At 41.0% G+C, this 26,717-nt stretch overlaps 4 protein-coding genes across 4 annotated transcripts; 3 read left to right on the forward strand and 1 right to left on the reverse strand.

Moving 5' to 3' along the window:
- The first annotated feature begins 1,455 nt into the window (after window positions 1–1,455).
- Window positions 1,456–5,177, forward strand: LOC115785560 (potassium voltage-gated channel subfamily V member 2-like). The gene is made up of 2 exons (XM_030737288.1): window positions 1,456–2,910; window positions 3,811–5,177. Exons 1-2 carry the CDS (start codon window positions 1,576–1,578, stop codon window positions 4,075–4,077), a joined length of 1,602 nt encoding a protein of 533 aa, XP_030593148.1. The 5' UTR covers window positions 1,456–1,575; the 3' UTR covers window positions 4,078–5,177.
- A 1,413-nt stretch (window positions 5,178–6,590) lies between these two features.
- Window positions 6,591–9,518, forward strand: atp5meb (ATP synthase membrane subunit eb). Its single transcript, XM_030738327.1, has 4 exons — window positions 6,591–6,730; window positions 8,300–8,354; window positions 8,427–8,525; window positions 8,677–9,518. Exons 1-4 carry the CDS (start codon window positions 6,695–6,697, stop codon window positions 8,700–8,702), a joined length of 216 nt encoding a protein of 71 aa, XP_030594187.1. The 5' UTR covers window positions 6,591–6,694; the 3' UTR covers window positions 8,703–9,518.
- A 3,278-nt stretch (window positions 9,519–12,796) lies between these two features.
- On the forward strand, window positions 12,797–15,665 carry LOC115785528 (purpurin-like). The gene is made up of 6 exons (XM_030737237.1): window positions 12,797–12,948; window positions 13,142–13,256; window positions 14,597–14,733; window positions 14,825–14,937; window positions 15,022–15,234; window positions 15,347–15,665. The coding sequence occupies exons 2-6, from the start codon at window positions 13,143–13,145 to the stop codon at window positions 15,355–15,357; spliced, it is 588 nt and encodes a 195-aa protein (XP_030593097.1). The 5' UTR covers window positions 12,797–12,948; window position 13,142; the 3' UTR covers window positions 15,358–15,665.
- Window positions 15,666–16,214: 549 nt separating this feature from the next.
- On the reverse strand, window positions 16,215–25,156 carry idua (alpha-L-iduronidase). The gene is given in 26 exon segments (XM_030737238.1): window positions 16,215–16,538; window positions 16,632–16,732; window positions 16,881–16,957; window positions 17,300–17,425; window positions 18,196–18,317; window positions 18,429–18,548; window positions 18,551–18,580; window positions 18,583–18,636; window positions 18,737–18,953; window positions 21,189–21,221; window positions 21,223–21,369; window positions 21,535–21,578; window positions 21,581–21,635; window positions 21,637–21,737; window positions 22,140–22,175; window positions 22,178–22,195; window positions 22,198–22,230; window positions 22,755–22,790; window positions 22,793–22,819; window positions 22,822–22,860; window positions 23,208–23,225; window positions 23,228–23,289; window positions 23,434–23,578; window positions 23,581–23,600; window positions 24,827–24,944; window positions 24,947–25,156. Coding segments are annotated over 26 exon segments (1,896 nt in total). The 5' UTR covers window positions 24,963–25,156; the 3' UTR covers window positions 16,215–16,437.
- Window positions 25,157–26,717: the final 1,561 nt, after the last annotated feature.

Below are 26,717 nucleotides of genomic sequence, written 5' to 3' on the forward strand. Positions count from 1 at the left end.
TAGCAAGACTGCAAAACAGCCGTCACCACAGACACAAGTAATATTTACAGGAAAATTACATTTCTCTTTATCCTGCAGGCTGCAACATAAATGGTTTTGTGATTAAAAAGCACGTAAATGTTTATCAATGACTGAGTGTTTAGCTAGCCTAATGTTAGCCTCCATGTCATACTAAAGGTCATAGTAAAACAGTCTTGAGCCACCCCACATTTCTTTATATTTTGCTAGGAAAATGGGAAATACATGCCCATGTATTTTTGAAATGTGCAAAAATACATGGGAATATATAATATAAGACAAAAACAGAGTTTATAAAATTCTAACAAGGTTAGAATTATTATTAGCGTTATTAAGTGTCTTAACAAACAGACAAAGAAAAAGAAACATTGCTCTGAAAATGGTCAGAAAAATTACTGAAAAGCAATGAATGTCCAAAGACAAAATTCAAAAGACCTTCAGAAATCTTCTACAACTATTCTTTGAGACCACTTTATAAATAAAAAATAAAGCATTTCTTCTTGGTTACAAAATATTTTTTTAAAGTTGGGGTGGCTCAAGACTTTTGCACAGTACTGCAGTCACCATATTGTCTTACAAATAGTTTCCTGTATGTCATTCAGTATCCTATTATGATATACACAGCATGAAAAACTTTCCTTTCCATGCTCTTCCACATGACGTGACCCTTCAGTTTGCGCGATCATCTCAGTTTACCTCTTGCTCTAATGACACATTATACTAATAAGACTGTCTTAAGTCTGGAAGCAGTACTTAAGTGTCACTGATTTAATGACTTCAGTCCTTAATTGATTTAAGCCTCACATGGTGGCTGGCAGCAGGAAAGTAAATAAAAGGGTGACATGTCATCAGCCAATAGCCTTGTAGAATGCCGTCAGTGGTCAGCCTGGCTTGTTAATTATCAGGACAATAATCTGATATCCAATAATAGGATTCAATGGCAATCAAAGGCATGTTGGAGACACAGTTTCTTCTGAGTGGAAATTTCCATTTGATTAAATCAAGCCTGCTAATTGCATATGTTAATGTGTTGCAGTGTTACTACTGATGCTTCTCTGTTGCGTTAACATTCAAGCAAATTATTATTTCTATAGCATGCAGCCTCGATTGACTTCGTTTCTAAAAAACCGCGCATCCTCTCCCAATCTGGAAGTAGGCTAATACTTAAAGCCTTTATCCTCCCCTTTGTTCCCCTTTGCAATAGGAAACCAATACATAAACATCCTGCAAATATTTCAGATATGACTTCTTGAATAATCTGAAGGGATTTCAAAAAGACTGATAGACCAAAACACATTTTATATCAAACAAGTTCTTATTGGTCATCTGTTGAGATGTTCTACACAGCCAATGTCATGTGAGCCAGGCAGCTCAGCAGAGGATAATGGTATTTATATGTCCTGTAAGCACACGGATCCTCTCAGTCAGCAACTTTAACAGGGCCAGAGGCATCCTGCTAGTGTCCTCCATGCTTAGGTAAAGGGGGTATTAGACTCCAGCAATGCTGGTCAGTCTGGCTGCTCTGTCTGCTGTGTAGTTTGGGATGGGGGAATAGAGATGGGGAGCACCAGGAAGGCGGTCAACATACTTAACAGGAGACAGAGTCTCTTCCCCAACTACAAAGTCACAGATTCAGATATTAATCGAAGACCCTCTGAGATTGTTTACCCACTAGCCAAGGAAAGCTGCGTGAAGACATGGAACTCTCTGCAGGAGCTGAACAGGGACATCTATGACATTTATGCCGAGTATGAAGACGAAGAGGATGACAGCGTTCCATACAGCTTCTCCAAGCACATTTCCCCACCCAAGAAGAACTATGTGATCAACATCAATGTAGGAGGGAAGCCCTACAAAATAGCCTACAAGATGGCAGCGAAGTACCCCAAGACCAGGATAGGAAGACTGGCCACCTACACAGACCATAACATGAAGCTGGACCTGTGTGATGACTACATAGTGACCAGCAATGAGTACTTCTTTGACAGAGACCCAGATGTCTTCCACTGCATCTTCAACTTCTACAGGACGGGAGTGCTCTGGATCAAGGATGAGCTGTGTCCCCGCAACTTTCTGGAGGAGATCAACTACTGGGGCGTGAGGATCAAGAACACCCACCGCTGCTGCCGGATCGCCTTTGAGGAGAGGCAGGACGAGCTCAACGACCAGCTGAAAATCCAGAGGGAGCTGGAAGCCGAGGTAGAGATCGAGGAGAATGAGGAGCTGTTCCATGACATGTTCATGGGCCAGACCCGGCGAGCCATCTGGAACTTGATGGAGAAGCCTTTTTCGTCTGTGCAGGCCAAGCTAATGGCTGTGGCCTCCAGTCTGTTTGTCCTGATCTCCCTGGTGGCCATGACCCTCAACACAGTGGGGGAGATGCAGTATAGAACTGCTGCAGGTCAGCTCAGTGGCAAGACATACTGGGAATACGTGGAGTCCATGTGCATCACTTTCTTCACCATGGAGTACCTGCTGCGGCTCATATCCACACCTGACATCCGTTCCTTTAGCAGGAGTGTGCTCAACACCGTGGACCTGATTGCCATCCTGCCTCAGTATGTGCAGTGCATCCTGGAGATCTTTGACAGTGAGGATAATTACATGAAGCACGAGGCTGACATGCAGGCAGTGGGGCAGGTGGGAAAACTGGGCCAAGTGCTGAGGATCATGAGACTGATGCGAATCTTTCGTATCTTGAAGCTGGCGCGTCACTCCACAGGTCTGCGTGCATTTGGCTTCACTCTACGCCAGTGCTACCAGCAAGTGGGCTGCCTTTTCCTCTTCATCGCCATGGGCATCTTCAGCTTCTCTGCCATGGTTTATACTGTGGAGCATGACATGCCACACACAAACTTCACAAGCATTCCTCATGCATGGTGGTGGGCAGCTGTAAGTGCATGTTTGTACAATTGAGAGGTATAAAATCCCAGGAAGATTAGTTACAAACTAGAATAATATCTGATGGATCTTAAGAGAGGACAGGAAATATGGAAGAAGTGTTAAAATCACAAACCAGTTTAAGTAAGGATGTGTCCTGTCCTCGCTAATCACTTAATTTCTGAATGGTGTGCAAACTATGCAATGTTATTAGATTACACTCTGGCAATACCTGCCTTACAAAACAAATGATGTCAGCTCTGATTAAGGATATGTGTCCTCGTGCGTTAGCATTGCAGGGATTGTGTACTGAATATTTTCTGATTTTCTGATGCAAAGTGTGCACTGAATCACCCAGTTCTGAGGCAGTTTGTCCACACTGTTAGCAGCATACATTATAAAAACTGAACTGGTGTGTGACAAAAGGATTCATGGATCAAGGGAAAGTGTTGGTGCAAGCAGATAGGGTTTCTTACTGAAAGTCTGAGTCTTTTAGTAATGTGTCATGTGACCACAAGTAGTTGTTAACCAAGTACAGGTGCAGTGGTTATTATCAATATATAACTGATAATCATTTTCATTTGTACATTTGTATTGTTTAAATGTATTTATTACTAGTATGCCTACAGTTTGCAGCACTGAGATATAGAAGCAGTTATAAAGTTCTGTTTATGATTTAAGAAAGTTTTCTTAATACTTACCACAAGCAGTATGTAAAAGTTGAATGTAACTGGTCCCACTGTTTCTCTGTCAGACAGACCCAGCCCTCGATCCTGACTTTTCTTAAAAATAAAAAGAGAGTGCTCAGCTTAAGACCAGACCAGTCATTGCTAAGCCCAATTAAACTGGGCGCTGTTTAGTCCTGTGATGCTTTTCCATCAGCACTGACCGCTCTGTCTCTCTTCGCTGCAGGTCAGCATCTCCACTGTGGGCTATGGTGACGTCTACCCAGAGACGGTACTAGGCCGTATTTTTGCGTTCATCTGCATTGCTTTTGGAATCATCCTCAACGGCCTGCCCATATCCATCCTCTTCAACAAGTTCTCTGACTATTACTCCAAACTGAAGTCCAATCAGTACACCGCCTCCCTGAAAAAACGAGGGAAGGTGAGGTTTGCCAAGAGGACGGTGAAAAGCCTGGAACACTGCTTTGGAAACCACCACTGTCACGCACACTGATTTTTTTTTTTTTTTTTTTATTTATATAACAAACTCATATGTGTCACTGTGAAACTGAAACAGGGACAAAAAAAATAAAGGAAACCACTCAGCTTACTGGAGTGGGGTACTCCAGCTAGTTGGCAGCTTTTGTGAGGGAAGCATATGGCTATCTGCACCCTCCAGACCAGTTAGCTATTAAACAGAGTTCAGAGTGAAAATCTGGCATCCAGTGTGCTGAGAACCAGGTGGAAAACTGGTCTTTTGAAATATTTGATTTTATATTTATCCTGCAGAAAAATTATATTTTTATTAAGAGATATTCAAGCATTAAAAGCAAAATTTTGAAATATTTTATTAAAGAATGTGACAAATGTAAGCATTCTCTAAACCCACACAATGTTTTATCTACCATGTGCTATATAAAAAAAAAAAAAAAGAGAGAGACTTCTGGGGCTAACGTGTATAAAACTGTCCACATCTACAATATTTGTACTTGATGTGATTGTCCAGCTGCACAAATTGGAACATTTCTCCTGATAAAGCACCAAGTATATAAGAAATATGCTTGCATATGATAGTTTATGCAGGGTTTCATGTTCTTTTTGTAACTTAAAGTCAAATTAAAATGCATAATTTTTAAGGAAAATGTTTTAAAAGCATTGTTCTATATTTTGCTCCCCAGAGTGAAACTCTGTAATGCTATCACCATCCAGCTGTTTGGATAAACAGGTCAGACTTTACTGGATTGGCCTGTATACCTATAGAATGAATGAAAATCCTTTAATCCTTTGCTCTCATGGCAGGGCATAGGTCCTTATAGAAGTCTATAGTGTAATGGTTAAATTTAGGAAAGGCCACTTTTAAGAGGCAGCTGAACAACAATCAGAATCAGTATCTGAAGTGCTTTAAATCAGTGTTTACACGGGTGATCTACTTTCTTTTCTTTTTTCTAGTGCAGTGCTGCTTTTCATGTGTTTGCAGTATTCTGTAATTTTGTAATTCTGTATGCATAGCAAATAAATCACTCTGCCAAAGTATGCAGTATGATTTGTTTGCTGTGCATGTGGCTGAGCATGCTGTCTCATATACTGTTTTCAATAAACACTGCTTTGCCCATAGGAGTCTCCTCAATGACTGATCGTTAAGTAAGTAAAGTTAATTTAAATGGTGCTTTTCAAGAACAAAAGTCACAAAATAACACACATTAACACAGTGTAAATGCATAAAAATAATTAAAGGCAATCCCACGCAGGTTGATCTTAAGCTTCTTTTTAAAGGTATCAGCAGTGTCCACAGATCTTTAGTCTAATCGGGTTCCTCAACTTGAGAGCCAGATCAAAAGCACAGTCTCCTTTGGTCTTTAAACTGGACCTTTGGTACAGCCAACAAGCATTGATCAGCTGATCTCAGAGACCTTGCAGATGATTAAGGGAGGCATCCAACCATGAAGAGCTCTGAAAGTGATCACCAAAATATTAAACTGAACCCTAAAATTTAAGGGTGTAAAGAAGTCACACGGGACCGTTTAAAGGATTCGGTGAGGAGCCTCGCAGCAACATTCTGGACCGTTTGCAGGCGACCCAGGGATGATGAATTACAGTGATCAAGGTGTAACGAAATAAAACCATGTATGATCATTTCCATTTTACACTGAGACAGTATATTTAAGATGGGCAATGTTCTTCAGATGATTAAAAACAAATTTGCACAAGATGGGCAACGTGCTTATCAAAACTGATTGCCTGATCAAAAGTTGCACCCAGACTTCTCACAGCTGGGAAAACTGAAGATGAAATGGATCCAAGAGTCTCAGCTACCCTAGGAGCAAACTTTAAACATTCTTTACCGACCTCTGCAGGAATACATTTGCTACTGCAATACTGTGTTTTTGGTGTCTATGAAGACGATATGCCGAACTACTGATATATTCAGTAGTTTTCTGGCTGCTGCTATTTTAACCCAGCATGGCTGCATGACTGCATGGCAGTCTCAGTAAGTGAATGAGTCCAGTGTTATGTCTAGGCTCTGTCTGAAGAACAGTGGCTGCATTATTTTATGATTTACACAAACAATATGACTGGATAGAAACAGTGAAAGCTGGGGAGAAGATTTTCCGAATAGGAATTGTGTGGTGATAAGATATAAATGCTATATAAGCATATCTGATTTTATTTCTATATTAGTTGATTATTTGAAGGTGTAACGAGACTGTTATTAGTGTATTTAACTGTAAATAAAATGTATGAATTTAAATTAGAAAAAACAGTCCACAAGGTGGCACACTACATATCATAGTACAAAACAACATTTTGTGATGCTTAAAGTTACCCCAGGCACAATAAACATTGTGCAACATTACAAATTAACAATATAAATTAATGCAAAAGACATTCCATATAAACCTTTTGTTATATTGCATTCCAGTTTGTCCATTTTTTTTCTTTTTTTTTTATAGTTTTAGTCAACTATAACACCGTTGGTCTGCAGCCGATATGACTGAAAGGGACCATTTGTTCCAGAAGGTGGCAGCAGTTCAACAACGAGCGTTTGAGAAGCAGTAAAAGCTAAAGAAGAAGAAGCTGCTCGGTCCTCTGTAGCGTTAAAGTGACCTCTGTTGCTAACTGTATCTGAAACTATGATTCCTCCAGTTGCAGTGTCGCCTTTGATTAAGGTTTGTATTGCCATACATTTTGTTACAAATGGTTACTAGTGTTTTATCTTCAGTCGGCACAAATCTCCGTCTTTTAGGCTGCTAGTTAGCTAAGGAGAGCAGTCTAACCTGCTAACTTTTAGCAGGGGCATGCTAGCTGTCAGCTGCGTTACCGAAACTGAGCGAGTAGCTGCAGCGTCCGCAGTCCTGCTGTTGATGGTGTTGTGTAGCGCAGCTTGCATCGATCATACGTGTGTGCAGCAGAATAGTGACGGGACATCGCGCTTGACTGATAGTTTACACAAGCTGCCTTCATTGAAACAGTGGAGCACTGACCGGCTCTTACAGAGGAGCCACTGGAGACAGCTAACGATTAATTCACAAAATGTGTTTTAAAAAAAAGGTTTAGCTGCTGTTACGTTTTTACTTCTGCTGTCGAAAAACTCTTAGGGTGAAGCTGTTGCCCTCTAGTAATCGTAATATGAGGGACAGGTAGGTTGGGGGGCTGTGAAGGAGAGATTTTTATTTTTATTGGCACAGTAACGCCAGAGGTGGCAAAAGTACACATAATCTTTACTTATGTAGAAGTGCACATACTTGTGTTAAAAATACTCTGGCAAAAGTTGAAGTACTGAATCAACTTCTTTACTCGAGTAAAAGTGAAAAAGTACGGGCTCTGAAATGTACTCAGAGTAAGAAAGTAAAAAATAGCTCTTTGGAGGACATTTCTACCAGCTGTTTGTGTGCAAAGCTGGTCATTGATGAGACACTTCCTAATTTGAAGTGTAAATCTATAGAAACAAGGTGTCATCAGCACCAGCAGCAGCATTACAGTGTAATTATTGTGACACACCACAAGTCAAATGTAAGCATAAAAGTTGCCCAGGCAGTTTTTTCCCCTCTGGAAATTGTAAATAAAACTATAAATTATCCACTTAACACTAATAATTAAAGTAACTGGACCTTGTAACTCTTCAAGAGCTGCACAATATTGTCACATATCACTGAAAAATATTTCTTACCTGGGATGTTGCATCTTGACTTGAGTTTTTGTAACTAGCTGCTTAAAGCCCTGCTTTTCCACTTTAGCCACATCAGTAACTTCCATCATCATTTGCTCTTCCTGCACTATGGATTGCGGCTAGTGAGTGCTCCGGCGATGCTTGGTGGAGTCATTTATTTACGTTTGGGTCTCGCAGCACTGGCTGCTTAGTATCTCCTTCTTTGTAGCCTGGTTGTACTTGATGGTATTAGTTTTTTTTGCCTCAAGTGGAGAAACACTGTTTCCACTTTTGTCAGGAACAGTTTTCTTGCATATTTTATTGGAGGCTGTTGAAGTAGCTCCCTTTTTAGGCACTAACTCATCATCTGAGGCTGACACATGACTCTCGCGGTCAGACATTCCTGAGCTTATCTTGTTGTTGTGCACACTGGGGAACTTAAGTGTATAACCTTGCTATTGCAATGATATTGTGATATTTTTTGTACCATGTAAAAATTTATGCCTGTATTATCACTGACAATATGAAATGGCACAGCCCATTATGGATTTTCTGATTATCACTAACATCTACATCTTTTGCATTACAGACAGCCAGGTATTCAGCTTTGATTGTCGGGATCATATATGGCAAAAGGAGATATGGTAAGTTATTACTAGAACTGTCTTTTGCTGTGGTGGGGTAGCGAGGTCAAACACTTCCATTAATTTGCCCAGATCGCCTGAAGCCAATTGCAGCAGAAGAAAGGAGGATTGAGGAGGAGGAGAAAAAGATCCGTGAAGAGCAGGAGCGCATTGCCAAGCAGCTTGCAGAAGGTACCTTTGCTCATGGTTAATCACAAGTCAGACATACTGTACACAACACACATTTGGACTCAGTAATGGCATAGCTAGTGAACAATACAATGCAGAAGAAAACACACGTTGCCTGATTGTGAAATGTCATATTTTACTCTCCTCCTCACAGCAAATGAAGACACCATTCTGAAATAAAGCTTTGGGAATGCTGTTTGAGGATGTCCTCGTCCATGTGCAATTTCCAACCTCTTTCTCCTTTTTCTGGAGTAGCAATGGTAAAGTGGGGTCACTGCCGCTCAGAAGCACTCCCGTTTTGTGGACATGCTCACTGTTACCTTTAAAATAATACAACGCTCCTCTGGATTTCCAGATGGTGTAATTTAATGTTAGTAATGGATTATGAAAAAGGCTTTTGAACTCACTGTTGTAAAATTGCAAATGCAACTACACTCATAAGTTATTGTTTATATTACAGCAATGCCATAAATGCTCTGTAGTCTTTGACCAGCACTGTTCTTCTTCAACCAGCTAATTCTTGATTACTTTTGCAGTCAAGAACTTTGTTTGCATTAAATGTAGAAATATTTAATTTGCTGGTTTTAGATCATGTACAGTTGCGTTTCTACTGCCAGCAACTTTTTGGATGACTGGTTCCACCTGCTTTGCTTCAAAAGGTGCAGAAGTGTCTTGAGAGCCATGAAGCTGGTTAATTTAAACATCTAATTTCTTCTTAATGGTAAAGCATTCATAAAACTTGCATCTGCAATGAAATGAGGACTGCAACAATTTCTTTCCCTGGTTTTGTGCAGCTCTGTAATGAATCTAAAGTCCTGTGAACGTTGTGATGAAAGCACTGTTCACTCCAACCTCACTCGAAGAACAAAGTTTATCAGTGCACACATGATTTATATGTTCAGTCTCATCTTAATGGAAACGACCAACTTCTAGGAGCTATTTGAGGTATTATGTCCACTTTTTCCAGCCTTCACTTTAATAAAGTTATAAGAATAATTTTGTTTGTGAACCAATTTTTTGTTTTTAGTAATTTAGGAGGTGCTGATGTGTCAGTCTACCAGGTCATGGTAGTCGAGCCTGAAAAAGTGGCTTCTGGATTTATTTAGGTTTGTGAAGACCCTTCACCTCTCATCCAGGAGGCTTCTTCAGCTCTAAAAACAAAAGCTGGAGAGTCCTGAGCTGTACATACCATACAAGAATGTACAGCTATATAAGAGTGTCCCTTAAGTGCAGGTGTGCTGCACTTAAGGGACACTCCTCTTGAGGATGCCAATATTCACATTTTGGACTGAGAAGACTGATGGTTTGAAAAATCAATCAAGGAGGTAATTTATGAACAGGTGGTGGCTTACAACATCAGCTATCAGCCACCTTCAGTGCAGTCTTGAGATCCCTTTCCAGGTGCTTCAACCTCCCCTCACACCTTGCCTCAGGTGACCTTAATAGGTCACGTGATGGGGTGGTGCAAAGGCTCACAGTAGTTCTGTTAATCCCCTGTGATGATAATGACCCACGTCTTTTTTCACATTTTGATTCATGTGATAAATCACGTGATCAGTAGTGGGTCATAGACTCTCAGGACCACCGTTGCCCACTAGGGTTTAAATACCTGCGACTCTCCACCTTTTATTTTTAGAACTTAAGAGGCTTCCTGGATGAGAGGCAAAACGTCTTCACAAACTAAAGAAGTGCAGTTGCATTTTTTTCCAAGCTCTCCCACCCAGCACGTGCTGACTTGTCTTCTTGTGGATATGTCACCATGGTGGGGCGAGCAGCCATATGAGTTCTGAAACTTTAAAGGTGCCTGAGTGGAACTCAAAACGATGGCTGAGTTCAAAGGATGAGGTCTCAGAACCCACTGGCAACATGGCTGGTGTGATCTTGTTTTCTTTACAGTGATCCATCCTTTTAAATCCTTTGCCAGGCATTCAAAATCTTTTCTTTGGAAGCCTAAAGAGCCTTTTAGATGCTGGCAAGATGACACGCCACCTGTGATGTCAGAGGTCTAAATACGACAGATAACCTGGAACACGTGCTTCTAATTTTATAGATCTGAAGGTGTTTACATGTAAGAATGTACTTATTTTGTGGCTGATCTTATATAAAATACAAATGATTACAAAAATGTTTGTTATTATACAGTTCATATTGCCTTTATTTGTATCTACTCTTTAGAGAGGTTCAAGTTTTTGTCCAAATATATGAATCAAACAAATTCACACTCACCTTCACATGCCTGTCACTCACTCTGCTCAGATCTACTATATTTTTGAAACTGTGGAAAAATTCATACTTGCTTCTTAAACCTCCCATTTAATTAATTACAGTTCAAGTGGAAATTCAGTTTCAGTGTGACCCAGATTGGTTGGTGAATGCTGAAACAATATTAACCACCTGTCTAGTTCTTTTTGCTTAATTGTATTGCCTAAAAATAATTCCATTATAATTTCCTAAAGTGTGGGATGAAGCTCATTGTAGAGGTCACATGCTGAGTGCTCGTCACTCAACCAATCACACTGGGGAAAGGTCTGAAACGAGCCAATCGTTACCCTCGCAGGCCATCACCTGAATCTGGATGGATGGATTTCCTAAAGTCCAGGATGACGACATTAACTATTTTGACACTCTAAAACACACAAAAAGAGTAAAAATAAAAAAAAAGTATTGTGAATGGCATTTTTAAAAAAAATTGGAACATAACTGAATGGCTAGTTGATTATCAAAATAGTTATCTCGCTGTCAGCTTATTGTTAAATCTTCTGCTGATAGCTTGATTCAGTTCCATCTATATCCAGTATATTCTTACATCTGTTCTGGACATTCAGCTGCTCGTTACGCAACTTGCCCATCATCCAGTGATCTGATATGGCTCCGGTCCAGATCTGATCAACCTGAGCTCACCTCCAGTTAAGCAAGTGTGTCTCTATAACAGGATCATTTAAACCTGTCCTATGTTTTTCGGATTAGGGATGCAGAGTTAACGCTGCTTACATGTGAGGGGCCACATCAGCAAGGAAGATTTGACAGCATTTTAAAGTTCATCAGAGCACAAATGCCTTACCTAATGTCTCCAGTACAGGTTTTTGCTAAAACAACAATGAGAGGGCTGAAAACAAAAATAGCACCAGATTTACTGGCATACTACGTGTCTTAACTTGGCTACTTTACCTTACGGCAGGTTACAAAAATATCTCCTGAGAGCTGTTAGGGGGATTACAGTGATCTGCTTACATTTGGTTTCTAGCACACAAAAACAAAATTGTTGAGTCCAAAAAAAATCTGAATATTAAAATTTGTAAATGTAAAAGAAGACTGAGCTTTTTCAGAATATAATCCTCTCCACCCCATGTACAGTACATGTGAAATAGAAGCTTACCACACTTTTGGATCTCTGCACATGGACGGTGCATAAGTGGTGCAAACTTTCTATAACACATCTCAGCTGTTTCCTGTGTGACATATTGCAGGATGAAGCTGAAGAATAGACAGATTACTTACCCAAGCAAGTGGAAGCAGACAGGAACACCTGAGCCGCTGCTGACATAACATGACAGCAGTTCATTACCCAACACTAGTATCCACTATATATATATATATATATATATATATATATATATATATATATATATACACAGATATATAGATATATATCACTCCTATATTGTGTAATATCCAATATTCATTCACCGATATTTATTCACATTTTATTTTTTACAATGTATATATTTTTATACATCCTCTTATGTTCTGTATTTTTAATACATTTTATTTTCTGTATATTTTATACATACTGTTTTATTTTCTGTATATTTTTAGATTAGATTATTATATTTTTATTTAGAGAGTTGACTTTCTATTGCACACATATATTATATATAAAATTAAGAACAAAAAAAATTCATGTTCTTGGAAAAACCATCCCTGTTCAGAGTTTTGGGAACATTTTGGACAAATTTAAAGGAAATAACTGCTGTAACCAAGATGCAAAAGCAACAGAAATACTGTCGAGTCAGTATCTCTCTTGAACCCTATATCATGTCACTTTTTCAGACTTAGTAAATTTGTATAGTTTGTACAGTTTTATGTAACTGCAGGGCTAAAAATACACTGGCCTGTTCATGTAAACACCTTCGCTCTGTGTATGTGACCCGAGGCTCAGCCGGTCTTATCCCACCCAGGCATCTGTTATCATCTATTCCATTATGTAGTCCTGCAGTGAATTACATAAAGCCTGATGAATGTGAGGGTTCATCAGCTTACAGCGGTGGATTTCGTTAACTGGATTAGCCGTAGATTTAAACTCTGAAAATAAGCAGCGATCCTGTCTGTGTCTCGGGTATAAAAGGCTCACACAGCGTCTTCTCGCCACAGCTTACTGCAACAACTCTGCACTGAAAACATCTTGTGGTTTCATTCCACACTTCAGGTAAGGAGATGCTGCTTTTAAGGGACCTGCTGAACTTTTTACAAAGAAATATGGAGCTGAAAGAATGACCCCTTTTTCAGCATTTTTAAACCATTAGAGAAGATTTTACAAGAGTGTAGTCAAAATGATTTAGGAATGCTGACTTTACACCTGTAGATTTAAAAAATAAATAAACACTTTGGGCTTTGCCTAGAATGGATTTCCAAAGCTTTGCTCTGGTGATGATGTTCCTGGCCTGCGTGGAGCACAGCCTGGCCTCCTGCGTGGTGGACAGCTTCACTGTCAAACAGGACTTTGACCCCAAAAGAGTGAGTACACAAATGTATCTTTTAGATATACTTATGAACCCTTTTATAGACAGATGTAAAACTGCAAATATATTCAAAGACTTTTTAGCTTGATGGTATTTGTGTTTGGTTGATTATTTCTTTGTTGTAGCTATACTTTTTGTCAATAATCTTATACCGTTGGAAAGCCTGTTTATTTCCCCTTAAATTGCGCCACAATTGACTCTTGTTTTCAGCTGACAATCAGGTGCTCAGTTGGCACCCGATTAGCAGCACCTATAACCCCACTACAGTAATTAGTTGGTGTCAGCTCCAAGCATGCCACGTTTGACTGATCTGGATAAGGCCCAGTGCCATAAGGCAACTTCCAGCTGGTGTTCTGCAAAGCCAAATTGCAGCATTATTTGGAGTGAGCTCTTGTTCCATCTCCAAATTGAAGGCCAAGTTCCATATAATGTGGGAAGTTATAAACAGGCTGCATCCCAAGAAGACCATACCACAAGCAGAACATTTCCTCACCCTGTCAGGACTTAGGCACCGCACGCAGTCTTCCACAGATCTGCAGTCAAAGTTTGCAGGACGATACAGCTGACAGCTTTCTACCCAGATAATCCGGGAAAGCCAATTTTCGGTCTCATAGGGCTGCCAGGTGTCCTGACCTCAACCTCACTGAACACTTATGGGATCAACTTGGATGTGCTGTTTGTGCCAGAGTGACCAACACAACCACATTGGCTGACCTGCGACAAATGCTGCTTGAAGAATGGGATGCCATCCCACAGCAGAGTGTGACCAAGCTGGCGACCAGCATGGGGAGGAGGTGCCAGGCTGTTGTGATTGTGTATGGTTCTTCCACATGCTACTGAGGTCCCTGTTTGTTAAATGAATCTGTTAAATTGCCAACATGTCTTGTTTCTTCAGACTTCAATCATCCAATCCAATCAGTGACCCTAAACAAGAGTCAATAGCAGAATAAGCTGTTGGGCATTGGCAGAGAAGATCTGGCATGCTTTTCATGGGTGCTAAACACATACTCAACTCTGCTGCTCAACCCACAAATGTATTTTCTTTACAAATGTGGCACCATTTAAGGGGACATAAACAGGCAATGGTATAAGATTTCCAGACAAGAAGCATTGTTACAACAAAGAAATAATCAACCAAGTACAAACTTCCTTATTTTTTTGTGCTACGATTAGTAACACTGCTGTATAGGTTCAGGACAGTTAAGTAGTTAAAACCTGAACAGGAACAGAATGATCATATAGTGTTAGGCACTATGCACTGCTTATTGCATATCCATAGTCTACTATGGACATGCCTATCAAAATAGAGCTCATCTTTGACCTTTTTCCCAACAGTATGCAGGAAAGTGGTATGCTCTGCAGAAGAAAGACCCTGAGGGTTTGTTCCTGCAGGACAACATCTCTGCCGAGTACACTGTTGGTGATGATGGCGCCATGGTGGCCGCCACCAGAGGCAGAGTCACTCTTTTTGGGTGGGTATTTGTGACCTACTTGGTAGCAGCCTGAATGTGACATCATTAAGATGCTTGCAAATGCTACATATTTTCTCTCCTTGATATTCAGGTTCTGGGTTGTCTGTGCTGACATGGCTGCTCAGTACTCAGTCCCAGACCCTGGTAACCCTGGCAAGATGTTTATGGACTACCAGGGCCTGGCCAGCTACCTGTCCAGTGGCGGTAAGCTTTCTCAGCACAGTCTCTTGGTCACGCTGTCTCTCGTTCATGCAGCTGAGGCTAACTTCTCATTCTCTGCACTTCTAGGTGACAACTACTGGGTCATTGATACAGACTATGACAACTATGCCATCACCTATGCCTGCCGCACCCAGACTGAAGATGGAACCTGCGAGGATGGCTACGCCCTGGTCTTCTCCCGTAATCCCCGCGGCCTCCCACCTGCCATCCAGAGAGTGGTCCGCCAAAAGCAGGAGGAAATTTGCATGGCTGGACAGTTCCAGCCTGTGCTGCAGTCCGGTATGTAAAAGAGTGACTTGTGTTGAGGGTTGTTTAGCTGATGCTCTGATGCAGAGAAAGACTTAACACAAAGTTATCTGACACTTGTTCCTCTCCTCTCCATTTTCAACAGGAGCTTGCTAAATGAGTGCAAGGCTGAAGCAGGTTGAGCAGCCCTACATGAATCCAGATCCATTATCAAGTCCAAGACGGAGACTGCAGTCTCATCAGGAGAATAATCCTGTCACATTCCAACTATCAGATAAATCCAATCCATAACCCTGTGAGAAATTTACAACTGCTAAGATGAACATATAATGTAAAACCAAATCCACTGGAATCTATTAGTGATTGAGTGCAAATGATCATGTAACGGTACCATACTGTCACACTGATGGGTAACATCTGCACTGTGCCGTTCTGTGTCAGTGACAATAAATTTTGTAAAGAAACTTGCTGTGATTCTCGTATTTATAAGAACTTTAGTGTAACCAGCGTAGACTGGTGACTTATCTAGTGTATGAACAAAACAGAATATAACACATTTAAAAACATAATCTTGCAGCACTGTTGTCTCACAGCTAGAAGATCCTGGATTCGAATCCACCTTGGCCCAGACCTTTCTGTGTGGAGTTTGGATGTTCTCCCTATGTTGGTGTGAGTTTTCTCTAGCTACTTCAGTTTCCTCACACAGTCCAAAGACATGCAGTTAGTGGGGGTTAGGCTAATTACTAGTGTGTCTTTCTGTGTTAGCCCTGTGACGGGCTGGCGACCTGTCCAGGGTGTACCTCACCTCTCACCCTATGACAGCTGGGATAGGCAATAACAATCAACACAAACTTTAAATGTAATCAGCCTAACCATGGTTTGGTTTCCAGGATATGTTCAGTACATTTGTCCATCTCTACAAACTTATAAACCTAGAACAGCTTCACGAATGAATGCATGAGAGGTGGTAATCTTTTCACTTTTATCTTCTCTTCTAAAGTGGTCTGCTTGAAAAATTAGGAAAATAAAATACGCAAGTTGCAACTGTTGCTGTAGTCTATTCTTATATTACAGTCAAATAGAGCCCAGTGCATGTTTATAATGGGACTGGACAGTGCTTTATTAATCACACGATGCATACCATGTAACATACCAGCTCATGTGAAACATATTAACATTACACAAAACTATTCAGAAACATAACTTAAAAGCCAGCAGACTTGATGTTGGACTGGACTAATACTCTTCTGAATACCTCTCTGACAGCGAGTACGGGCCGGGCCTTCCCCAGTAGTCCACAGCTCGAACTCTGTACAGACCACCAACCTCCTGGTCCACTACAGAACACAACGGCGAGCATGATATTATTTCTATGTATGGTCAGACTCCAAATCACAGTCTCAGATTTAGAAGAATTTAGTGTTTCTTACCTGGTGAATAGACATAAGAAGTAAAAATAGTGTTGTGGGTATTAATTTTGCTGAATCCCTTGTGGCCTGTGGATAATTCCACTTCATATGTTTTGATGCATCTGCAAAGCAGAAAGTAATAAATCAAAATGGTATTAATCTTACTAGCCTTTAAAGAATAAAGAAATATCTCCTGTGCTGTATATTACATTTTAACGCAGAGTGAATTTAAATGTTTTGGATAAGAAGAATTTTAAAACATGCGCCTACCTCGAATTGACACAGTGGTCAGACCAGATAATAAGGACTTGGCCTTTAGTGATCCCAATGAAGCGTAACCCGTTGACCTGAACAAGGTAAAATATAATGTAGTGTAAAATTATAATTCTGTGGATAACTTTAGAGACAAGTGATAATTTTTAAACAAACATTTATGATGAGCCATTAGACCTACTCCTGAAAAAACTATAAAGTCTTCCTATCAGCTTAAAATTAAAAATATTTTAAAGCAGCTTCAATTTAGGGTTTGCATTTAAACATGTGTGGCACAAGATAGAATTCAGCTTTTTTTGTATCACTATATTGTAGTATTTGTCTTTCAGAATCATATCCCACACAAGTGCAATATCATAAAGAAGATCTGGGAGATCAGAGATATTTTACCCTTCCATTGTTGCGTTGGCACTAACCTGATCTGGGACAGATTTTGGTCGCGCACAGACGTGGATGAGGAGGACGGAGGGCACCGGCAATTTGGCTTTCAGAATCAGAGTGTCTCCTGCAGGAACTTCTCGGGGTCCGTCAGTATGGGGGCCCTGACACAGTAACACATCACCATTGGGTTAAAACATGGCTCAGAGCACTTAAGAGAGCAGGAGAAGACCAAAGCAATCCACCAAATCAGCTCAGTCTCAAAGATTCACAAACAAATGACAGCACTGCCATTGGCCAGATAACAAAAAAGGATGAGAGTTCATATTGGGAGGAATTCTTCCATCTTGTGGTGTGCAGAAAACAACCTACTGCTCATCATCAACAAAACTAACAGTGGAAAAAACAAGTTAAAGGCACTGACCCCTTTTTACTTCACTGAGGCTGTGGTGCAAATTTAGGAATGTGGGAATCAATAAGGCACCATAACATACACCATAGCATCTCAAGTCTTGTTCATGCCGGTCACATGTGTGCAGTGTGAACCTGCTCTCATCTGTAAAGAGAACAGGGTGCCAGTAGCAGAACTGCTTGTTCTGGTGATCTCTGGGGAATCCCAATTAAACTCCACTGTGCTGGGCTGTGAGATGCTGGGACCACCCTCGTTGAGTCTGATTCATAACATGCACGTCAGTAGCTCACTGGAGGTCATTTGGTAGGGTTCTGGCAGTGTTTTTTTTAATTTACTTGTTGTGATCATCAGGTGTTCCGATATTTTTTTTTTTTTGAGCAGCGTTTAAAATAGGACTAATTACTTTTTGCTTTTGTGAAAGCCCAATTGTTCATATACAATGTTGGGAACTTACTGTACACTACTTGAAAAAATTGATCCTGCAGAAAACTAGAATATATACTGTTCAGGCATCCTGTTTACCTCCACACTCCTGAGGTGTCTGAACTGCTCTGCTGTGGGGTAATCAGGGCTGCCCATGTTCTGCCACATCTGGTATGGGTTGGTTACATTATTGTCCATGTAATATGTGACATACACAAGACCTGGATAACAAACGAATAACAAAGAGGACTGAAATGAAATAACAGAAATCGCCTCAGATAAACAAAAACACTAAAAGCGATCTACATTAAACCACAACTGAACAGCATTACCTTTTTGCACAGGCAGTCCTTTTAGTGAGACTGTGACATCATCAGTGTTGTTGGAGGTGCTGTTGTCCTCACTGTTGTACACCAACACTGCTGCCTGCCAGCTGTCTGAGCCACCTGGATTATGGGCTTGTGGCTGCTGGCGAGAACTCCAGTGTGCTGTTGTGGCTTCCTGATGAGTTCAGAACCTGAGCCAGGAGCTGGGTCTCTCCTAAAATTAGAATCACAGTGACACATAAGAATTAAATCACTTTAAATGATTCACCTCCTTTTCCCCTGAGGGATCATGCGTTATAGAGTAAAGAGGTCACCTAGCAAAGCCAGTAGGCCCATGACTGTGAGGACAGGCTTCCTGATGAGCTGGACATGAGGGGGCTGAGTGTTGTTAACCTGGAAGCGGGCGGTCAGTGGGCGCTGGGTGAAGGGGTGTGGGTGGTAGCTGAGGAAGGCATTGTCGTTGCTCAGCAGGGTGTAGTTGATGGTGTTGTTTGGGTTTGCTAGCAACAAATCCTGGTGCTGGTTTATAACCTTTTGGAGGGTGGACAGCAGAGGATTTGATCAGGGTGATTTAACTGCCAGAGTGAAGTTTCCCATCTAATAAGTGAAGACAGATGAACTCTTTTACCCCAATACCCACATTTAGACAAGTCTGATGGACAAAAGCAAAAGTTGGGATCATTTCTATGTGAAGAAATGTGTGGTGCTTTTACCAATCCTTCCTACCCACTGAATTTAGTAGTTTCAACTTTGGGTTCAGCAATTTAGTGCTGCCGTGCTTGTGCCAGCTACAGTGGTGTGAAAAAGTGTTTGCCCCCTGCCTCATTTCCTGTTTTTTTGCATGTTTGTAACACTTCAGTGTTTCGGAACATCAAACCAATTTAAACAATAGTCAAGGACAACACAAGTAAACACAAAATGCAAGTTGTAAATGAAGGTGTTTATTAGTAAAGGTGAAAAAAATCCAAACCATCATGGCCCTGTGTGAAAAAGTGATTGCCCCCCTTGTTAAAACATACTACAACTGTGGTTTTTCACACCTGAGTTCAATTTCCCTAGCCACACCTAGGCCTGATTATTGCCACACCTGTTCCCAATCAAGACATCACTTAAATAGGAGCTGCCCGACACAGTAAGGTCCACCAGAAGATCCTTGAAAGCTACACATCATGCCGAGATCCAAAGAAATTCAGGAGCAATTGAGAAAGAAAGTAATTGAGATCTATCAGTCTGGAAAGGGTCATAAAGCCATTTCCAAAGCTTTGGGAATCCAGCGAACCACAGTGAGAGCCATTATCCCCAAATGGCGAAGACATGGAACAGTGGTGAACCTTCCCAGGAGTGGCCGGCCGCCCAAAATTACCCCAAGGGCGCAGCGACGACTCATCCAAGAGGTCACAAAAGACCCCACAACAACGTCCAAAGAACTGCAGGCCTCACTTGCCTCAGTTAAGGTCAGCGTTCATGCCTCCACCATCAGAAAAAGACTGAGCAAAAATGGCCTGCATGGCAGAGTTCCAAGAAGAAACCACTGCTGACCAAAAAGAACATTAAAGCTCGTCTCAATTTTCCAAAACGCATCTTGATGATCCCCAAGACTTTTGGGACAACATTCTGTGGACCGATGAGACAAAAGTGGAACTCTTTGGAAGGTGTGTGTCCCATTACATCTGGCGTAAAGGAACACTGCATTTCAGAAAAAGAACATTATACCAACAGTAAAATATGGTGGTGGTAGTGTGATGGTCTGGTGCTGTTTTGCTGCGTCAGGACCTGGAAGACTTGCTGTGATAAATGGAACTATGAATTCTGCTGTCTACCAAGAGATCCTGAGGGAGAATGTCAGACCATCTGTTCGTGTACTCAAGCTTAAACATACTTGGGTTCTGCAGCAGGACAATGATCCTAAACACACCAGCAAGTCCACCACTGAATGGCTGAAGAAAAACAAAATGAAGACTTTGGAGTGGCCTAGCCAAAGTCCTGACCTGAATCCTATTGAGATGTTGTGCTATGACCTTAAAAAGGCCGTTCATGCTCGAAAACCCTCTAATGTAACTGAATTAGGACAATTCTGCAAAGATGAGTGGGCCGAATTCCTCCAGAATGCTGTAAAAGCCTCATTGCAAGTTATCGCAGACGCTTGGTTGCAGTTGTTGCTGCTAAGGGTGGCCCAACCAGTTATTAGGTTTAGGGGGCAATCACTTTTTCACACAGGGCCATGATGGTTTGGAATTTTTTTCACCTTTACTAATAACACACCTTCATTTACAACTTGCATTTTGTGTTTACTTGTGTTGTCCTTGACTATTGTTTAAATTGGTTTGATGTTCGAAACACTTAAGTGTGACAAACATGCAAAAAAACAGGAAATGAGGCAGGGGGCAAACACTTTTTCACACCACTGTATTTGGCACTGCTCGTTTTTGGTGGAATGAATAAAATTGACTCTAGACTGGCACCAAACGATCAACTAACAAACCATATATTGCCCTGTTACAGAGCAAAGTATAAGATGCTTTTTTATCCCTCACTACCGCATTGTGTTTGCTATGGTTCCATCTGTTTTTAAACGGCAGCGCCTTTGATGGCTGCAAGGCTGCAGACACTTATCTCCCCTGTTTGTTTGATTTGTTGTCTTTTCTTGATGGGTGTTCTGGAATGTAATTTCATTGTATGTTTGACAATAAATTCTTCTGATTCTGATAAATCCTATGTGAAAATTCGGGTGTTTTAATGCTATTCTTTTGAATGTCGTCACCTCACCATTACCACCATTGCAGCATAGGTCGCATCAGCCCCTCCATTCCTGAGGCCTGGACCACCCTACCAGAGGATCGGCCTCATCGTTGTAAACAGGCAGGCTGTGGAACTCTGGGAAATGCTCCTGGATCTCCCCTACAGTCTGGATCTCCTGCTGGAGAATGGGCAAGGAGTAGCCTCCTCCCTGAAGGATGGAAACATGAATCATAAATATAGTTTTTCTAAATGAGCTGAGTCTACTAACATAATGATAATGATATTTTTCTGGCAGCTTTAAGCAAACATCCAAAACTGAAACTTGACTGCCTTAGTTTTCTATTTGCTGAGAAAAAAACAAAGAAAAACCCACCTTTTTGTGCAGGGCTATATAGTCAAGCCTGACCCCAGTCTCTCAGTGAAGTAATTAGTGCCATTGTAGCAGTGCTGCAGCATGGCCCAGCAGTATGGGGAAGTGTGGAGGAGTGTGACAAGAGTCTCCTGGACCTCCAAACCTCAGCAGAGTACTGGCAGCACGGAGACCCTCCGAACAGGCATCATAGTAGTTTAGAAACCCTTGAGAAAAAAAATTATTAAAATTATTATTCACAGCACTGCAGTGTCAGAAGCCCCCAAAGAACTCAGTTCTGAGTTCAGGTTTAGTGTTTTTAGGCAAAAACATTAAGCAGCTCTGAGACCATAACTGCTTAACTTTATATACAGTGTGTTCATTCTGAATGTAACTACAAAGTTATTAAAATGACACTAAATTAAGTGACTTGTAATAATACAAACACAAGCAATGTTATATCTATAAGAGAAGATGAGCAAAAAAACCCTTCCTTCCATCAATGGTAACAGTTCACACACAACACACACACACACACAACACACACACACACCACACACACACACACACACACACACACACACACACACACACACACACAGAGCCAAGAACACTGCGTCACAGGTTACCTTGAATTGAAACAGTAACATTATCAAAGTCCTGGTGTTGGGCTCATTCCATGTTCAAAGTTCACAGAGAAACCTTCCCAGCCATATTTGTCTGAAATTTACAATAAGCAACGAGAGATATCAACATGAGCAGGGTCACAGTGCAGATTAGGTACTGTAACTGTCTGGAGATTGATTATGCTGTAAACGCATGATCTGTTGGCAGTTCAGGTGGAGGTGGGTTGCAAAGTGGCTGACAGGAGCAGCTTTAACTTTAAGCAGCCTCAAACAACATAATACATCCACCGGTAAGATTCGCTAATAGGATGAGCAGAAAGATATCAGCTAAGCCATCAGCTTTCTTATACTGAGATCAGCATCACTTCACGGTCCACCAAAGTAACGCTAAGATCACTTTGTGTAAAGGAAACATGAGAGATAAAAACTTGCATCAATAAATATCAAGACCCATATAAAGGTTTAAACAAATGGCAAGAACTATAATTAGATAATTATTATTCACACTCATTTACTACTTCTATTTTTTCTTTCAAAATTCTCATGATTGTGGTTAAATGGCAGAAAGGACAAACAAACAAACAAAGTCACTAACAATGACAGCTTCCACTCACTCACCGATGTACCTCTTGGCTATGAGATAAATCAGATTCTCCACTCAACCACTTGTGATTTGTCCTCAAGTCAGTGAAGTAGTTTGAGACACTTCCCATCAGTTCGAATCCTGCAACAGGAAGCCATAAACTTTTTTTGGCCTACAAATTGTGATGTTTAGCTAATAAATTAACTAGGCTTTAAAGTGTTAATGAAAGATATTGGGACAACATGGCTTCAGTAAGATTCACTGAACCACATGGTTATATACAATCAAGATTGTATATCTGTCACATCTGGCAGATGTATCGCCTCAACTGTCGGGTCAGAGTTGTGGTAGTGGTGACCTCAGAAATAATTTACACTCCTCTGTGACCTCATAATGAAGAACAAAAAAATTAAGATACAAAAAAACTATGATGAAAACGGATGACAAATATACATTAATAACTATATAACAGGACTGTAGTACAGTACCTGGTTGGAGTCCATTCACCACAACAGTTCTATCAGCTGGTCCAGTTTAGTGAAGTTTATACTGAGGTTTCCTCCAATATCTCTAAAACAGCAAGCCAGAATGGTAACAAAACATTCACTCCCAATAATACTGTATGCAAGTTTCAAAATACAAGAAAACCTTAAAAGAGCTGACTTTTTCACATGAGCATATCATTAGCAAACATGTCAGTCACATTGATGCTACTGAGGTCTCCACCTGCTAGTTCACTTACTGTGCAGTCACAGCTCCAGCATCCAGTGTATCCTGACCTGCTGGATCCCTCCATGAGGGACAGAACCCACATAGGCCAAATTCAGCTGCTGGTCAATGCTCAGGTCATACTTATGGCCTGTGTGTGAGGGAGCGGGGGGCTGAGCCACAAGCACAAACACTTAAAGTTGTCCTGTATATACACTTACACACACACCACACACACACACCACACACACACACACACACACACACACACACACACACACACACACCACAGACTGGACATCTCCTCATTTTTGGTCCATATTTACATGACAACATCACAGTTTGCTGCAAATTTCTCCTTTTCACCACATCCCACATCCCAAAGATGCCATCTGAGTACAGTGAACTCATTGTCATGTTCAAGAAACCATTTTGAGATGATTGTGCTTTGTGACATGCTGGAAGCAGCCATCTGAAGGTGGGTACCTGTGGTCATAAAGATAGAAAGAAGAAAGAAAGCGCTTTATTTGTCACATACATTTACATGCAGTGAAATTCATTCTCTGCATTTAACCCATCACACACATGGAGTATGTAGTACACACAGCACAGCATGGAGCAGGGGCAGCCAAAAGGGCGGCCCGGGGAGCAACCTGGGGGGTGGGCTTGCTCAGGGACCCACAGTGATGCCAGCCCGAGGATTTGAACCAGGGTCCTCTCAGTGATGAACCCTCTTCTTCTCCCTAGGCCACCACTCCATGGTCAGAATACTCAGGTAGACTGAGGTGCTTTAAATGATCTTCAGTTGTGTACTAAGGGGCCTAAAGTGTGCCACACCATTACCCACCACCAGCATGAAGTGTTGATACAAAGCAGGATGGATCCATGCATTCATGTTGTACACCAAGTTCTGATGTTGCAGCAGAATTCCAGACTCATCAGACCAGATATTTTTCCAATCTACTATTGTACAAATTTGGAGAGCCTGTTTGCACTGTAGACCCAGTTTCCTGTTCCTAGCGAACAGGAGTGGTACCCAGTGTGGTCCTCTGCTGCTGTAGCCCATCTACTTCAAGGTTCAATGTATTGTGCATTCAGAAACGCTCTTCTGCACACATTCGTTGGGACAAGTGGGTTAGTAAGTTCTGGTCGTCTTCCTATCACCTAAAGCAGTCTGCCCATTCTCCTCTGATCTCTGTGAACCAGCAGTGGAACAGGTGTACCTAACTACTAAACATTAGTGACCATCTCTCTCTTTCTCAAATAAACAGTACCAGTATATTCTCCTGCATTGAATATAATAAACCCACATTCATTCTCCATTTCAGTGAAACCTCTGCTTTCTGGCTCACAGTCACTGTGAATAAGTGGGAAAACGGCAAGTTAATACTGAACCTACCAGAAACCAGTGCTTCTCCAGAAGTGTTTAAGATCTCCTGTCGGCCTTTGCACATCAACTGTGACGACATAGGAAGTGCCTGAAGTTTCGGAAATGTTAAGGAGCAAAGCTAGAATGAAAAAGTTTTCCACACCATGTCTGCCGCGCACTAGTTTAAACGAATACAATAAAAAAAACTCGTTGTGGAATAAAGACCCGCCTTCGCAGGAGCCTTAACCTCATCCTGAGTAAATACGAGAGAAAATTCTGACATAACTCACTCAGATACACCTTAAAACACCAACAAAACAACGGCATTTCTAATCAAGTAGCGACCTGCGGCTGCAGTCACGTGAACACGGAAACGCATATTACATGCGACACTGTTGTAGTCTTTTAAGGAAGTGAGCCGTATCAGTTTCATGGATACAAAAAACACTGCATATCCGACCTTGAAATACAAATTAGATAAAACCATCCTGCATATTGATTAACACACCTTTTTGACCATCCCTACAAACGGTAGCACATAACCATCTAAAGATGCAGCTTATTATCATTTATTAGATTTACTGATAAGGTATGGTTCACTAAACTGCAAATAATGGAATCATAGTGGTTCAGTAGAACATCTAAATTATATTTTCATGTGATATAAAGAAATGGATAGATAATAGTCACAAACACTCAAAATACAAGGAGCTGTTAATGGGATATTTATTTAATAAAAAAAAAAAATGGGAGAATCAGAAGGCATTAAAGGAAAATACAGATGTCATTTACAGTTTAACTCAAAGATCCTGTAAACAACAACAGTTATACACAAACATTTACACAACCTGTACAAATATTTTTTCCCCCGCAAACTTCCAAGTTAAATTTCAAAATAACTAAATAGTTTTCTACGTAAATGTGCAAATCCATAAGAGTGTGATGTCTGTGAGTAAGACCATGGCGACAGAAAGGGTGCGCTGAGCACTGTGGCTGTAGATGTCCACTCATACGGCATCACAAACGCACTCAAACTGCGTATTTATGATGCCTTACGCTGCACTGCCGAGCAAAATCAGTACTGTACTGTCAATAAAATAGTCCCAAAATCTGTGAGCCCTTTCTCAATGACGCACATCCAACCCTGAATAAAGCCACTAAAAACATGCAGTTGGTGTTGTAGTGTTCTCAGACTAAAAGTTTGGAACATCAGCATTACAGCATAGCAATGACAACCTGTTACATGTATGGTAGTGTTATAGGTTAGCATTAAAGTCACAGTTAACCACAGACCATTCTATACAGTCTGAACCCAAACACAAAGGGGTTGTAGTAGTCCACAGGTTTCAGGTTTCAACAGCAAGTGTGAGTACAGGTGAGGGGGATGCAAAGGCGGTTGCTGATTCTCCCACAGTCACAAGGCATGAGGCGACAGAGAGTGGCAAACTGTTAATGCTGAAACTTCAAAGTCTCTACAGGCATCCTCCTCATGGACGAGGAGCGAGACATACTGGAAGAACTAACCCACACACACTATTGGGCTTTACATGCTTCTGTAATAACATGCAGCCAATCCCAAAAATAAAATAAAAAATTAACCATGAGTAGTTGTGTACTACAGCATATCTGCTCACGAAGCACTGGTCACCATGGGCTCTACTGGACAGAAGACTGGAAATGTGTTTGGTAAATAAAAAGGTGTTTAGGCATTGGCAATACAAATGAAAAAAAAAAAACAACAACAAAAAAAAAAAGCATTGAGTCCTTGTATGAGTTTGTGTAACGTGAAGTAACTACGACTTCTGCTCGGCTCTGCTTGCAGACTGCGCTGCACTCTCAGGCTTAAGGATCTGATAGGTGATGAGGTACTCCGGTAGGCCTAAAGAAAAAGATATCAGTCATATTACAATATTACAGTCAA

This window comes from Archocentrus centrarchus, chromosome 9 (genome assembly GCF_007364275.1).
Source record: "Archocentrus centrarchus isolate MPI-CPG fArcCen1 chromosome 9, fArcCen1, whole genome shotgun sequence".
NCBI classification, from domain to species: Eukaryota; Metazoa; Chordata; class Actinopteri; order Cichliformes; family Cichlidae; genus Archocentrus; species Archocentrus centrarchus.

What these genes read in the sequence shown, in the direction of transcription:
- LOC115785560 (XM_030737288.1), top strand. Translation starts at nt 1,576, where the DNA reads ATGGGGAGCACCAGGAAGGCGGTCAACATACTTAACAGGAGACAGAGT. An exon ending in ATGCATGGTGGTGGGCAGCT is followed by an intron (nt 2,911 to 3,810) that starts GTAAGTGCATGT and finishes TCTTCGCTGCAG; the next exon opens with GTCAGCATCTCCACTGTGGG.
- atp5meb (XM_030738327.1), top strand. Translation starts at nt 6,695, where the DNA reads ATGATTCCTCCAGTTGCAGTGTCGCCTTTGATTAAG. An exon ending in ATATGGCAAAAGGAGATATG is followed by an intron (nt 8,355 to 8,426) that starts GTAAGTTATTAC and finishes TAATTTGCCCAG; the next exon opens with ATCGCCTGAAGCCAATTGCA. An exon ending in TGCCAAGCAGCTTGCAGAAG is followed by an intron (nt 8,526 to 8,676) that starts GTACCTTTGCTC and finishes TCCTCCTCACAG; the next exon opens with CAAATGAAGACACCATTCTG.
- LOC115785528 (XM_030737237.1), top strand. Translation starts at nt 13,143, where the DNA reads ATGGATTTCCAAAGCTTTGCTCTGGTGATGATGTTCCTGGCCTGCGTG. An exon ending in AGGACTTTGACCCCAAAAGA is followed by an intron (nt 13,257 to 14,596) that starts GTGAGTACACAA and finishes TTTTCCCAACAG; the next exon opens with TATGCAGGAAAGTGGTATGC. An exon ending in GGCAGAGTCACTCTTTTTGG is followed by an intron (nt 14,734 to 14,824) that starts GTGGGTATTTGT and finishes CTTGATATTCAG; the next exon opens with GTTCTGGGTTGTCTGTGCTG.